This window comes from Phalacrocorax carbo, chromosome Z (assembly GCF_963921805.1).
Source record: "Phalacrocorax carbo chromosome Z, bPhaCar2.1, whole genome shotgun sequence".
In the NCBI taxonomy this organism is placed as follows: domain Eukaryota; kingdom Metazoa; phylum Chordata; class Aves; order Suliformes; family Phalacrocoracidae; genus Phalacrocorax; species Phalacrocorax carbo.
The window spans coordinates 11,225,071-11,240,540 of NC_087548.1; the positions used below are offsets into that span (position 1 = coordinate 11,225,071).

A 15,470-nucleotide genomic window follows, 5' to 3' on the forward strand; every position below is an offset into this window, starting at 1 on the left:
GAGAGTCTTGCCCCACAGCTGGCTGCTGATTTCCGAGGCACTGGAAGGAAATGTTTGCTGTCATTGCCCATTAATATTTGGTTCATCAAGTTGCACTGATGTATTAAACAGACACAGATGGTGTTCAGACTTAGGAAATGCTTGTGGTAGCAAGAAATGTAGTGTTAGTAACACAGGTAGATGGACCAGCTTATATCTTGCACAAGAGGGGCAAAAAACCTTCAGATTTCAGTAGAGCAAGTATCTAACAACTTTTTTTTTCTGCACAGAAAGAGTAATTTAAAATATTTGTACTGGCAAATGTAAACCAGATCTCTTCAAATTAGCAGGCATTTTTAGTGTGCTTCTGAACCCAGAAAGACAGCAGCGGTATCTTGAGTTCCAGCTTTTTAAATCTATTTTACCCTGTTTAACAACAGTTGTTGGATAGTGCTTCTAAAATTTGGATGCAGTAGATGCCTTTTGGTTTTCTGAGCATTACCATCCCAGGTCAGTCCTGGTGTTTAGATTTCTCTTGTTCTGTTAGTGTTTTGCTCTGAAGAAATTGTGTAGTGTTATACTGTGGTGCAACATGGGAACTGGTATGTAAAATGAACAATTTAATGGCTTTAATTGCAACAGTTTTTTTTCCAGTTTTTCACTGGAATGGTGGCTTGTTGATCTTTTTTTTTGTTCTGTTTCATAACTAAAATATTTTGCTTTCTTCCAGGCTCACATTAAATTTCCTATTGACTATCCATATTCACCACCTACCTTCAGATTCCTGACCAAAATGTGGCACCCCAACATTTATGAGGTAAGGTGTTTTTCAAATAATAATTTTCTCAGGCATGTGAGAAGGCTTTTTACTTCCTTAAACTTCTGGAAGTACTGAGGGTAGTGAATGTCTCTAGCCATAACTAAAGTGGTTAGCCCTTGATATTAAATACCAGCTTTATGGTTGAACAGTTAAATCTAAACATTGGCTCCATCCCTGCCTACAAGAACAGCATTTCCTACATCCTCCTCCCTGCAAGTGCAACAGGCAGCTCCAGCTGAAGTGCCATGCCATGAGTGTTGGCAATTTTAGGGTATTCCTGGATCAAGGCTAGTGGGGGTTGTGTCTCTTACCCTACTGTGATACTTGAGCAACTAGTCATTGTTTGTACACAGTTCAAGTACACTTTAATTTAATTTGAGTATATCCTACGAAATTGTGTGCTGAGACAAGAAATAATGGCAAACAGTCTTCTGCAGCAGTCAGCCTACAAATGAAGGGATTTGGACTTGGGGTGCTCTGCAGAAAGAACCAGAGCTGGGCTGGAGTCCAGCTTCAGGAGTTGTCACCCTGGGACAGAGTGAACAGATAACTCCAGACTTGATGTCTGTTAGCCAGTTTGAAGTAGCCTTTAGTTCAGTGTGTGTATGGGTCACATTCAGAGGGTAGTGCTCTGGGCTGTCAGGTCCATAACTGGGTCATAGTACAACTACATAACAAGTCCAGAAGGGGAATGGTTTTATATAGAAGCAATCTGTTCAAAATTACTAAATTTCATAGAGCTGTATTTGAAAGCTGAAGGCCTGTTTTGGCTCAAAACTTGACTTCTAGTGGAGGCCAGTCAAATCCTTGCTAAACTTCTAGATATCCTAGACAAGTGTCAGCCTGCTAGCATTAGTGGTTAAATAGTTTGAGGAGTGTAAAGACCTTTAAAAAGATTCCTGTTGGTGCAGCTTTGTCACCTTACAACAGGTCTTCCTGTGAGAGGCTCTGCAGGTTTCCTTTGGGCCCACTTCAAAACAGGAATATCACTTTTCTTCCTTGCTGTGAACGAACGATGGCTTCGGTTGATGCCTTGTGCTTGGGAGGCCCTTTTCTAATAAGTTGTTGCTCCTAAAGGTCCAGCCTGAAATGAGCGAGCTTCAAATGTCATGGTGAAAACCTGCACTGATGGCTTAGTAATAAATGGCCAAAAGCCTCTCCAAACTTCAGTGCAAAACAGGATGGTAATCAGCTTTAATTACTGGATACGCAGGAGGATTGTCCTAAGCTCAGGGACACCCTGAAATCAGTCATCTGGCAGTCTTCCGTCTTGAGTTTTGACTTCGCACAGCATCTTGCACATAGCCAAGGATGGTGTTTCTCTTTAAGGCTCTGTTTCAGTTACATAGGAGTTTGATCTATAAATAAAGACAACTTTGAGACCTGCAGGTTATTGCAGATCCATACTGTGGATGTTGATTCTGAATCCAGAAACTCTCATGCAGGAGGAGAGTGGGAAAAGGTTAGCAAAATGATATGTACAAAATGAGTCTTGGAAAGGATGTCTCCCAGTCCTGGTGGGAAAGATGAAAAATTGGCTATAGAAACAACTGAAGGTAGGAGGAGAAACTAGCACAAAACTTGATGGGTGTATTTTGGGGTTACTCTTCAAATACTCCAGCTCTCAGCTTTGTACTTTGTATTTGTAGCAGTATTTCTTGGAGCTGAGGGAATCTGAAGCAGCTTGCAGGCTGTTTTGGAAACAACACTCAAGCAATGAAGATGAGGCACTGGGATAACTCCAAACGAAACTGAGAATAAATCAGCAAAGGGCTTGAGGTTTGAGGGTTTGTCAGGAGGAGGGGAAAAAAAAAAGTCTTTCACTGTAAAGAAGATGAAAGAAAGTACCAGTCTACAGAATCTGCTGGTGGGACCAGATGGAGAGGTTGGGGCTGATGTTCCAGTTCTGAGCAACAAGACCTGAGTAACTTCTGTGTCTTCCACATCTCCAGCTTCCTTGGGTCATCTAATTGAATTTTGGTAAAACTGCATTCACTTGGGTTTTATTTTTATTACATAAGTTCCCAGTCCATATATATATAGCCTAATAGTATAGGTTGTTTCCCATTGGCAGATGAATGCTCCATCCTCCTTGTTTATATCTTTCAAAAATTATGTAGGGAAAGGCTCTCCCCTTGACTACACTGATCCCTAAAAGTTTGTGATGACCTCATCACACCCCATGACACCTTAACCCTTCCAGACTCTCTAATGCAGTGCTGCCCTGGTTGAATTTCCTAACATGTAACATTTACTGTTGCAAGAGGGAAGCTTCTCACATTCTTGCTTCCCTCTGTATTTTCTATTGCCAAGTACCTGCTCGTCCACACACTGCTGACCTGATCAGTCAACAAACTTCACCCAAGTGCTGTGGTGCTCTCTCCTGGCCACCAGCACTGCCTTCTCCCAGGAGATGTGTAAACTCCTGGAAATTACTAATAAAACCAGAATAGGCTGTGAACATTATCTAACATTAGTATGGTTAACTTCACCTTAAAATGATAAATTTCTATGGTGCACAAGCCTGTTGGAGTCCTAAAAAAGAAACTGCCTTGTTACGGCAAACTATTCCAGCAACATAAGTGCATGCTTTGGTATTCAGCGGCTCCAGGTGCTATGTTGTTGTGCGTAGTTGTGTTCTTGACAAAAGCCTGCTTCAGAATGATGAGGACTTGCTAGATTAGCATACCTGGCAGGGTTGATGAGCCGCTGAAATCTGGATACTGATCACAAGCCTCCAACATTGAAGTAGAATCTTGTTTGGCTATAAAACAAATGCCATTGTTAATCAAGGTGAGTTGAAATATTTGGGAGGCCCTTCGGGTGAGTTGCTGCTATCTGTAGCTGTGATCGCTGGCTCGGGCTCAAAGGCATGGATGGTATCGCTGTGAGCGGTGCTGCTTTATGCTCTGGCTCCTATATGTTTAGCAGAGTTGGAGGGTCCTCAGGATGCAGCTGAAACCAGGTGTGTGGGGAGCTGCCAGCCTGCAGTCTCAAACAAAAATGACCTGCTGCTCCTCTCTTGTTCCTATCATCAACCTGTACCTTGGATCAGGGTGACAAGGGGTAGTATGAGTGCTGGCCATCAGCTGTGGCTGTGCCACCTGAAGGTGTGCGGCTGCCTCAAGGAGGTTGTAAGTGATCCCAGCCGCCAGCTGCAAGAGGCAGCAAGCCAGCAGGGCCTGGAGAGGCCAGTATCTGCTGGCCAGCCTCAGGCCCCATCTGCACCTTCACCCCATCCTGCAGGAAGGCATTGGGACCCCACGAGTCCCTGGAGTCAACTTCAGTGGAGAATATCAGCTGTGCTGGGTACTGCTACAACATTCCTACAAAGCAATAATGTCAGAGTGCTGTTGCTGATGGAGAATTGGTTTTCCAGGCTTCTTAAAGTGTTTATAAATGGTAGGCATTATGGAACTTTAAATGTATATTCAGGCTGTAATGCTGGTGAGTAAAACACAGATTGAAGATTACATGGCTGTATGGCTTCCATATGCTGCCAAAATATTCTTCCTCTTGCATGCTGGAAGGGATTTTCAGTGAATCCTTCAGAGAGTATCTCCTGGTTTTTCACCTGATACTTTGAGCAGCTCTGTCCTAGGGGAGTGGCGTAAACCTGCCCTGCTCCATCTGTTCAGCCTGCTTGTGTCCCGGGAGAAGCATTGTTTTGATACCTGAGCTAGCAGAGTGTGCTAAACCCTTCAATTCAAACATTCCTGTAGCTAACTCAGCTACCACTGGGAACAAAACTTTTTTAACCTTACTTTGGGTCTCCTGTGACCAAAGCTCATTTCTGTCACTGTGACAGTACTTGCTATCGGGAGAGCCATTTAGTTCTGTGTGACTTTATTACTGTTTTTGCTTGCTTTGCTACATTCTTTAATCCTCTTGAGATTATTTTATACTAATATGCAGACTAACTCTGTTTAGCAAGGGAAACTTTCGAACATATACAAACAATTGAGAATGGTTTCCAGTTCTTGCATAGTTTTACTTGAGGTGTTCATATCAACAGGGTTGAACTACTCAGAACGTTAGCTAGATCAGTGGATTTGAGTTGTCAGACCTCTACTTCTATTCTCAGCTTTTGTTTCTGTCTTGCAGAATGGAGATGTATGTATTTCAATTCTTCACCCACCTGTAGATGACCCACAAAGTGGAGAGCTGCCATCCGAGAGGTGGAACCCTACCCAAAACGTCAGGTAACAGTGTGAATCCCTGATGCGCAACGGTGCCCTACAATGCCTGTTGTCTCTTTCAAAAACTAAGGCCTGTGTTGGGAGAGGTTTGGAAGGGAATTTAAGACTTTGAGGATTTTAGGGCTTCAGTCGAGTGGGAACCAGACTTATTAAGCTGCATAAAGCTACTGGAGTGCTGCGTGTCCTGATGCTGGGCTAACAATGTGGAGACTGACCTTATTCACAGGGTTTCATGTTCTTAAAGCAAATGTTCTCAAATGTTCTAGCATTTCCCAGTCCCTACTGTCCTACACCTTGGTTTTTCAAACTCCTCCAAGATACCACTAGTGGAAAAGAACGTTTTTGAGTATTCAGGCCCATTCAGGTAGGCATAATTCTACCTACTGCTTGCCTTCAGCAGTGTGCCAGGTGGCATTCTTCCTGCCAAAAAAATGGTTACTAACTGCCAGAGGCATTCAAGGCTAACGTCTCCACTTGTTGAAACACCAGCTGAAATTTCATTCTCATTACAAAACTCATCAAGTAGCAACTCACTCACGTATGCAGCTGGAGTAGTGAGTGACGTAGTGGAAAACCTTTAAAGTAAGGTGTTTCCTGTTCTAACTCCTTATTTGGATAATTAATCAGATTAAAGTTAAAGTAATTGCCTCTAGATTTTTAGCATATCATATGCGGATTATTGCTGCTTTCACAGTGGTTTATTAGATCTTGGTTCCCCAACTTGAAGTCTTAGTTATTTATTGATAAACGCAGTTAGGGATCTCAGCACACATAGAATCATAGAATGGTTAATGTTGGAAAAGACCCTTAAGATCATCGAGTCCAACTGCTAACCTATCACTGCCAAGTCCGCCACTAAACCATACCCTCAAGCACCACATCTACCCTTCTTTTAAATACCTCCAGGGATGAAGACTCCACCACCTCCCTGGGCAGCCTGTTCCAATGCCTGACAACCCTTTCTGTGAAGAAGTTTTTCCTAATATCCAACATAAACTTCCCCTGGCGCAGCTTGAGGCTGTTTCCTCTCGTCCTATCGCTTGGTACTTGGGAGAAGAGACCAACCCCCACCTCACTACACCCTCCTTACAGGTAGCTGTAGGGAGCGATAAGGTCTACCCTCAGCCTCCTCTTCTCCAGGCTAAACAACCTGGCTCTCTCAGCCGATCCTCATGAGGGAGTGCAGTGATTTAGAAAAGGTTGTCTGGTAGTTTGACTCGTCTGTCATCTAACTTGGCATCCTGAAATTAATTTGAAAAGGGCCTTTTGTCAAAGCAAAGACCTACAAGGGGGATTTACTGGATTCTTGACCCTTGGAATAGGATTGTAACACACACACTCTGCAAAGTGCGGAACTAGAGCTAACATGGCAGGAGACTAGGAATTGTAACAGTCAGCAAATTACAAGAAATGGTGTTCCTCCTGGAATGTGTGCTTCAAGGTTAAAAAGGCTCAAGAGATATGGTATGTCTTACCTGTGTGAGGTCATGAAGGGCTGGGAATCTGACCTTCTGAGCTTGAGGTACATGTTATCCAATCAATCTGAACCAAGTACAAGAGAGTGGGAAGCAATCTCTCAAAGTTCTAGTTCAGATTTTTTAAAAAATGAAAAAAGCTTAAATACTACTTTAAGCCATATATTGCTGAGTTATGTTCACCGGTCCCTATGCTGACATGGCTATTAAACTTTTTTTTCATACGTCTGATATGGTTAGGACTAGGTGACAAGCCTCAATAGTTAGGAAACAGCTGGAGGCATTAATTACTTACATCACACAGACATTTTGAATATTGCATTATATACAACTCTAAAGATTGACATGAAACTTCTCATGGTGCTAGGTCTCTGATTTCTGCTCTCCCTTACCACGGTGCAGTTTTTGGTGCTTACTCTCTTGGAACATGTTGGACTTAAGGGTGACATCTGGGGAGAAAACATTCCTCAGCTGTATCAGCAAACAGAAATAAAACTTGTCCTTAACTGGTAGCCTGCTACCAGCATCACCCGTTGGGCTAAGTGCCGATAGAAGCGCATCCTGCTGGGACCCCATCTGGCTTTGCAGGGCTCCAGAGTGTCGCATGGGAGGCGGCAGGGCTGAAGGTGTGGGAGGGGAGCATGCCTGTGATGAGCTGGACGTGTAACCTCGGGCTTCTCTTAGCTGCTGAATTTTGTAAATCCTGCTAAGTATTGACTGTTTACTACAGATGACTGTGGTTGATGTGTCTGAAGGGAGGAATGTCATTCTTCAACTTGGAGAGCAGCTGTGGTTCCAGCTCTAACAATGTCAAGCATGCTCATTAATTTTTTTAAACACTGTCAATATGGACTTTCCGATCACTCAGAGCTAGATGAGGCAGGCATAAGTAAATATGGCAGACATCCTGCGAGATGTGAAGGAATGCAGCTGTGACCTGTGTGGCAGAGAATACTGCTTTTCTTACATGTTGAGTCCCATAAAGCTGAGGAATTGGTGGTAGCACCCAGAGTTGAGGCTCTTTGATCATTTTACTTGCCCTTCTCCATATCTCCCATCTCCCTTCAGTCCTTCGAGGTGCACAGGCCAGAACTCTGCACAATATCCAAGATGTTGATACATCTGTATCTTGCAAAGATAGGTGATGCCCTGTCTCAATATTGCCTTGTTTCCTGAGGATGCCCATTTTTGTTGGCTTTTTTGGCTGCCTAAGGTCTGGACAGTTTCTGCAACCCGCTTAATGCGCTAACGTGACTGTCAGTACAGCCTAAGCCAAAACTTTTTACTTTATACTGGAGAGCAAAAATATCCTAGGACAAATGTATACCTACCTCTAAAGGTGGCTCTGGGAGGCTACAATATGGGTAGAAGCTGGAACAGAAAAAAAAACAACAAACCTTTTCCAACAAAGTATATAATAGGATGTGCTGGTTGGGAGCCCCAGCCAGCCTTCATAATGTCTGTTTTGGATGAAATACATCTGCGTCTGAGGCTTCTGTTAATACATGGAGAGAAAAAGGCACTTAACAGGTCTGCTTCCTTGAGCCTCTGCCAGCTGCCTCTCCCCTGCTGGTAGAGGGGTGTAGAGAGACTCACTCTGAAGGCAACAGTGCCGTGAACACTTAAAACAGCTCACTGTTCCCCAGAATGTAGTGGGGGATGTAAGAAAGCAGAGGGCAGACTTGAAATCCCCACTCTTCATGTAACCAACTCGCATGAAACAACATACTACAACAACCTTGCCTGAGAGAGAAACGCATCCCTGACAATATTGCAGAAGGTCAGTCTGTATCCAGTCCAGTGCAGTGAGGGTGTTTTCAGTCCCACGTAGTTCAACTTTTTGTGATTTTGGTCCCGCCAGAATGCTCGTGCTGAGATCCCTTCCTGTTACTGTACCTTGTCCACCTTGCTTACTCACAATAGCAGGGTTTAAGTCAGAGCAGGCTGTCCAGCTCTTAACACATTGGCAGTGATGGAGCTGATCTAACGTGCTGGTTGGGAATGAAGAGTGCACAGAGCCTCACCTCTAACAGACAGTTGCCTTTTGTGTTTAAGTAGCTTTGCAGTGACTTTGGAGTCTGGGTCACCACAGGGAAATCAGCTTCTCCTCACTTTGTTGATGGAAGTGTGGTAAAGTAGATGCTAAATCGAGACACAAATTCCTGTCCTTGACCTTCCCTAGACTTTGCTTGCTCTGACATAAAGCTGCTGCAATGATGCTGGAGCTGACATGCTGGCTTTGCAGCCTGTTTGCTGAGAATCAGAGGCTTTTAAATGAATTCTTGAGATGAAGTAGAAGACTGTCTCTCTTCTGCCCATCAATCCAGTCTGACCAGTGTTTTCCAAAGCTGCTGCTCTCTTTTCCTACTCAATTATATAATTTGAAAAATAAATTGTGTAAGACTGTCCTGATAGCTGAGCTGAACAGTCTGGCCAGACACAAGTGTTTAGTTTCAAAACCTTTCAAGAAACTGAACATCCAAATGACCAAGCACTTCCTGGAATTGTGTCCTAGATGTATGCTCTGGTAGATGTGCTCAGCATGCGCTGCCCTGAATGTGCCCCTAAATCAATACAAGAACAGCTGGGGCTGTAGTCTTCTTTAATCAAGTTCTGCAAAGCAGTTGCCATATACTGCTGTATTTCAAGACTTATTCCATGTCTCGTCTGATAGGACCAGGACCATCTCGGACATGTGAAGCTATGGTGGTGGTAGCTACAGCCAGGTGGCTGGGTGTGTAGAGCTGCCTGATGTGACGCGCTGTTGGGTTTTGTGCTGGTTGTGGGTCTGTGTGAGGAGCAAAGGGCTGAACCTCTGAAGCACAAAGGGTTGTAGGAAATGCAGAAGGGTCTGGGTGAGGAAGGTGGTATTTGCCCCTGGTAAATGCTAGCAGAGTGGGGCAGCGAGCAGCTCTGTGCTCCTGCTAGAAATCCAGGAAGGCCCTCTGTCTGCTGCAGGTTACATGACTGGCTCATGCTGGCTTTGCTGAATACCAGCAGCCGAATGCTGCTGGACCCTTGGCGCCTTGCCTGGGTTTTGAAAAACATCTGCACTGTCCTCCCCTTGCTGTGCTCATATACTGTTACAGCAGCCTTAGCTGTGCGTGGGCTGAGGGGAGACCCAGCCAGAGCTCTAACCTTCTAACAGCCAGCGGGGCAGGGAAGGCAGTGCAGCCTCATCTCATGGTCATGGGTCGTAGTGGTTGCCCTCCCTATGCAGGGGGCAGCCGGAGAACCTGGCTTTCTGCTGGGGTGTCAAATATCACCAGGAACAGGCTCACCATGCAGGTTTCCAGCCCTGCACCATCCGCAGACTGTGTGGACAAGCTGAATTCAGGTCTGATCTGAGCTTTAGCTGCCACCCCTTCACAAGCATGTGCGTGGTCAGATCAGATCCTTGATGTTTGTACTGTGCCACCTTCCCTATGCTGATGGCTGGGATCTGAAGTTCATTTAACCTGCTCTCAATTCAACTGTTATCCTTAGCTATCCTTAGCTTGTTTTGACTTTAAACAAGTTTCTGATGTATCACGTAAAGAAGCTGTCAGCATCCAGAACCTGTGAATGCGTTAGCTCTGACTCTGCTGTTGTGGTTACCTTTTTCAGGACTATCTTATTGAGCGTAATCTCTTTGCTTAATGAGCCCAACACATTCTCTCCTGCTAATGTGGATGCATCAGTCATGTTCAGGAAATGGAGGGACAGTAAAGGAAAAGACAAGGAGTACGCTGAAATCATAAGGTAAGTTTCATAATGTGTGATGCTGTGCTGCCAGCCTCCTGCTTTGAATCCTATAGAACAGGCTGCTTGCAGAATTCGCTGTAACCAGCTTCTCACTGTAGTTGCTTCTTTGGCAATGAATTTAACCATTTTATTCCAAGTCCACACTTTGGACCCTCTTCTTTTCAGCACACAGAAGCAGTGCAAACTTCTGGAGCATGAGGACTGGGCTGATCTGTCTTTAAATTGTTCTTTTTTCAGACTAATCTGGCATGATGTTCTGCAAAACCTATTGACTGCTAGTAAATCCCAGCTGAAGTCCCTGCTTGCCTTTCAGTGCTGCCTGCATTGCTTGGGATGTGATTGAAACTGACTGCATCCTACTAATTCTGTGCTTAATGCACTCACGAATCATAATCTTGTCCCTCCAATTCGGAGGAATATCAGCAGGATTTGGCAAGCATTTGCAAAGCTGGATTTGATTAGCTGGAAGCACGGTTCAATCTTGACTGTCCTTTGCTGAGAAGTTCATGGTTCATCAGGTGCTGTAGGGAGATGATGTAAACTTGAGCCAGGGTTGCTGCAGAGCAGTGGATGGGCAACCCATACTGCAGTGGGATTGCTGTCAGGCTTGGCTGGCGAAGGACCACATCTGCATTGACTCGGCTAGCTGCATGTGCAGGATATACCCCTGGTTGGAGCTACACAGGGTAGTCAGTCTGTCAAAGAGCCTCGCTGTGAGGTTATCTTAGTCCCCTCTGGCTCCCTTGGCCTCCGCGGAGCTGGATGTGCTCCATAAACAGAGTGTGGCAGACTGACAAGCAGGCGGGTGGGGGTGAAGGGGCAGGCTGCCATCTGCTCGCCTCCCGACAGGGAGGCAGCACAGGCCAACAGCAGTTCACAGCCTGCGTGCTGCTGAGAGGCAGCAGCCACAGCCTGTCTTGAGGTGGTGGGAAACACTTGTCTCCTGCCAGCCGCAGGCAGCCCTGGGGTTGTCGCTGTGTCTCAGGCTGCAGCCACGTGCTCCAACTGCTCTTACCCTCCAGTGGGAGCTCAGAGCCGCCAAATGTTTGTGGGAATTGCAGTTCTGAGCATGCTGGGGAAGAGTCATCCGTGGTGGAGTCAGTAAGTCATCTTAGGAAATCCCTGACCATCCCTTCTGCAGCAAATTTAATGATACTTGCTCTGAGCTCTGGCAGGGCTCTAATGTGCAGTCCTGTAGAACAACAGATTTCATATGTTGCTGAGAGCGTGTGTGCTGCTAACACTGTTGGAGTGCTCCCAAGCCTGGGGCTGCAGGAACTAAATCTGTTTCTAGTGCTGCTGTGGTGCTTCAGCCAAACGTCAGCTCTCCTGAGCCTGAGCTGCCAGGAGGGCTGGGCTGGGGCTGGGGCTGGCCAGGAGGTGGGACTTGAGCCACGCTGCTGCTGGCGCACGGCCCTGCTCACGCTGCTGTGTCCTCCTCCCTGCAGGAAACAGGTTCTGGCTACCAAAGCCGAGGCAGAGAAGGATGGTGTGAAGGTCCCCACTACGCTGGCAGAGTACTGCATCAAAACTAAAGTGCCTTCCAATGACAACAGTTCAGATTTGCTTTATGACGACTTGTACGACGACGACATTGATGATGAAGATGAGGAGGAGGAGGATGCCGACTGTTACGATGACGATGATTCTGGCAATGAGGAGTCGTGACCTGCTCCCTCTATGCCCCTGTACTGCCCTGCCGACTCAGGCCAGAAGGGAGCAGTGGTAACCTAGCAGCAGTCCAGCAAAAAAGTGTGGGGGGGGGATCAAAAAAAAACTTTTTGTCTCCTGCTGTCTCCTGTTGTATGGATCTGTTCGCTCCTTTTTTATGGACCTCTTAGAGACCCTCCACAGAATGTCTGAATTCTTGCATTCTTAACCCTTTCATCACTGTATTACGATTTCTTTTTAAAAAAGAAACTCCCCTTTTCACTTCTACGAAACGCTCACAGCGAAACAGGTTTGCTCGCGTTTAGATTCTTGAATTAAATACAGTCTTGCATTGAGGTGTTTATTGTATTTAAAGCTGGAACAAATCCATTGGAAGCTGGGTTTTCAGGAGCTCAAGTGCTGCATTTACTGGGAAGAAAAAAAATCCACACAAAGCAAATTGCCAAGGTTTAGCTGCTCCATTTAAAATAATAGCGTGTGTACATTCGTTTAGCTTTGTGGTGGTGGCTTTTCCTTTATAAGGTGTGGGGCGGAGAGTGTAAAGCTAATGTGTGTTGAGCTTGATGGGATGTTACTGAAAGGTACAGTATTCCTTTTCAGCCTACTCAAGTTAGGAAATAGCTGGCCCCTGGAGCCCCAGAGGGCACAGCTAGCTTTGTCGCTGAAAAAGGCTTGTGATATGAACCCTAAAATAAACACTTAACACTTCATGTCTGTACAACTGACCCCTGGGTTGCTATTTATTTTTTTTTTTTCAGACTAAGTTGAGGTTCAAAAAGTTCAGTTTAGCCATGCTGCTGAAATCTGCCGCATGCTGCCCCTCTCCAGCAGGCCAGCATTCCTCCTGAGCTGCTGTTTGGCAGTGGGAGAGTCCAATGGCCTCCTGCCCCAGTGCTCAATTCCTGCAGCCCAAATCCAGTACTGGCTTGAGCCCTCTTTCTGTTGGTTTTGTAGGTCACACACTGGTAAATGCAGCTCTGCTGCAGCCCTCTGGGCTCTGCAGGGTTGGCAAAAGTCAAAGCTGCCTTTGGTGCTTACCGGGGGTGGCCAGGCTGACCCTGTGCCCACAGTGGCTGCTGTGGCTGGGGCAGAGGGGGGATGTATGTGAGCCCTGCCTGGCTGGGGCATGGCTGAGTGTGTGCAGCCCCCCAGGAGGGGGGTACTCAGTGCTTTCAGGATGGCAGAGAAGGCCAGGGGCAAGGTTTGACAGGCTGTTGAGCAGCATGCTTCAGCCAGTGCACTGAGCTTACCCTCCTGCATGTTTTTGGCAGCTCTTGGCAGAGCTTAGGGCCTTCCCTTGTGGGCAGGGGGGATCCTGCATGCTTGTCTCTGCAGAACCTTCTTTCTCAGTCCCTCAGTACCCTCACCCTGTTGCAGTGTGCTCTTGTTCAGCTGTGGTGCAGTGGCCCAAATTCATCTTTCGCATGATCCCTTGATCAGCAGCCAGCCCAGCCCTCCTGTGCTGAGCCCTGGCACCTCCAACAGGAGCAGATCTGAGGCGCTGGCCCTGCTTGGGCAAGGCCCGCCCCTGCCAGAGGGTACAGAGGCAGTTACCCTGGAAAGAGCTGTGGGCTTGGGCATTTCTTCATGCCTCCCCTTCATATATCTCAGGGCTTTCAATGGTACGTCACCAGCTGTGGTCCCTTGAGGGGTACTTGGTGGGAGTAAAATTTGTTCTGTGATCAGGTCTGTGTCTGTGTCCTGGGGCGAGAAGTGGGATAAGACTGAGCAAGCTTGAACTGTGCTGCCTGGAGGGAGAGGAGGGGAAGGCAGCCCTTGGGACAGGGAGGAAGGCTGGTGGGGCTCTGAAGTGAGCAAGGCAGATGTGTTTTCAAAATGTTGCTTGGCTGGGATTTGCTGGAGCAGGGCCAATCCCTGCTCCTCTGCCCCAGGGTGTGCTGATGCTGCATCCCTCTGCCCCCGGCAGAGTAAAGGCAGCCCAAGTGGTGATACCTTGTCCCCCAGAGCTCCCTGCACTGGTCTGCCCTCCTGCTTGCATGTTACCTGGGGAGGCAGCTGGACCCCGCCTGAACTGTCCTGCATGGGCTGCTTCAGCTCGCCCTTCCAGCAAGGACTGACTCAGCCCCTGGCAGCGGGGCTCCCCTGCGCCTAGTGATGGCGTGGGGCACCCTGCAGCGTCACTCCAGCCCTGGGAGGGCAGTGCCCTAAGGTGGCACATGGGTCCCTGGGCCTGGGGCTGCGGGACTGGTCTTGGGGCTGCACCAGGACAAGGGCACCAACCCACAGCTTTCAGGGGGCTGTTGGGGGGCGGGGGCTTGAGGAGTAGCAACATGGCAATGCTGGCTGTGCTGATGAGTTGGTTTGAAACGAGGATACTGCATCTTTCAGGATTTCCCTTGTACTTTTGACCGTCTTCACTGTATACTCTCCAGTGACTTGTACTTTCAAGCTTGATGTTGTAAGATGCATTATCATGACTTTTCTGTTACCCTTTTTTAAAGACAAAAGCACCCTATTTTGAGAGCTCCTACAGTAACCAGACTAATTTCTCTTCCCCACTGTCCTGTGCAGTGTCATTGCTTGTTGACTTGCTGGTTTCCTTTTTTTTTTTGAGCTACAAACTGAAGGTATAAGGGTTTTTTGAAACTATTTAAGATATTGCAGGAAAATGTTTACCTGATCTGGGTATTCTGGATTTTTTTCTTAACCTTTTTCTCCTGTCTCAGCCAATATTAGCGTTTACATTTGCAACGACACACCCCCTTCCAATGCAGTTTTCAACCATTCTGAAACCAGCAGGGTACACTAGATTTCTTAGTAGTTTTCTTAGCTGAAATCCCAGATGTTTTCCTTTTTTTCTTCAGTATAATTTACCAGAAAGAATTAACTGATGCATTTTTGTGTTGTCTTCCCCTTCAGTAGTTATATTTTGTCTTTTCTGCACATCTGTCTACTAATAAAAAATGTGAAATGAAAATATCCCTGTACTGTTACTTCCCTGTTAATTGAGCTGCTTTATTTGCATGGGTTACTTAAAGCTTTGAATAACAGCTATTCACAACTTCTCCAGTATCATTGATGTAGCGGCACTAAGAATATTGGAACAGAAGGCTGCTGTTTGACAGCAGCCTGCGTGAACCCAAGACTAAAGCGTGAACTGATTTAGAGAAGTGCTTTGGCAAAAGGCTACAGGCTTTGCCGTTATAGTTAGTCTTCGTAACTGAGGAAGGGGGAGCTGGTGGGGGGCAAGGCGGTTCCTGGGCTCATGACCACAGCAGGGCTGCAGGACTTGGGCCAGAGCTGCTGCCACTGGGGGCTGGGGGTGCTGTGGGCGGCTGGTTCCCTGGCAGAGCACGAGCACAGCGCTCCTGAAATGGTCAGACAAGGCAGTGGGGGAGCTTGTGGGCTGCGGCAGGGGCTGTGCCCTCATGTGGAAGGCTGGCAGAGGAATTGAGGTCCTCACTGCCAAGCCGCCAGGGTGCTTGCCCTGTCCTGGCCCATGCTGTTCCCTGCAAGCGCAAGAGTGAAGTTTGTTTTTGCAGCGCTGCAGTCATGCTAAAATTAGCAGGACAAGTGTACAGGAGCTACATTTGGCATCGTTTGCAGCGCAGTGAACTGCTG

At 46.8% G+C, this 15,470-nt stretch overlaps 1 protein-coding gene across 1 annotated transcript in view; it reads left to right on the plus strand.

Annotated features, from left to right (window-relative positions):
- Positions 1-14,826, plus strand: part of UBE2R2 (ubiquitin conjugating enzyme E2 R2) — a 60,159-nt gene extending 45,333 nt beyond the window's left edge. The window contains exons 2-5 of the mRNA XM_064437829.1: positions 710-796; positions 4,904-5,001; positions 10,080-10,214; positions 11,666-14,826. Coding sequence (XP_064293899.1) covers positions 710-796; positions 4,904-5,001; positions 10,080-10,214; positions 11,666-11,885 — 540 coding nt within the window. The 3' untranslated portion in view covers positions 11,886-14,826. The remainder of the gene's footprint in view (positions 1-709; positions 797-4,903; positions 5,002-10,079; positions 10,215-11,665) is intronic.
- The last annotated feature ends 644 nt before the right edge of the window (positions 14,827-15,470 follow it).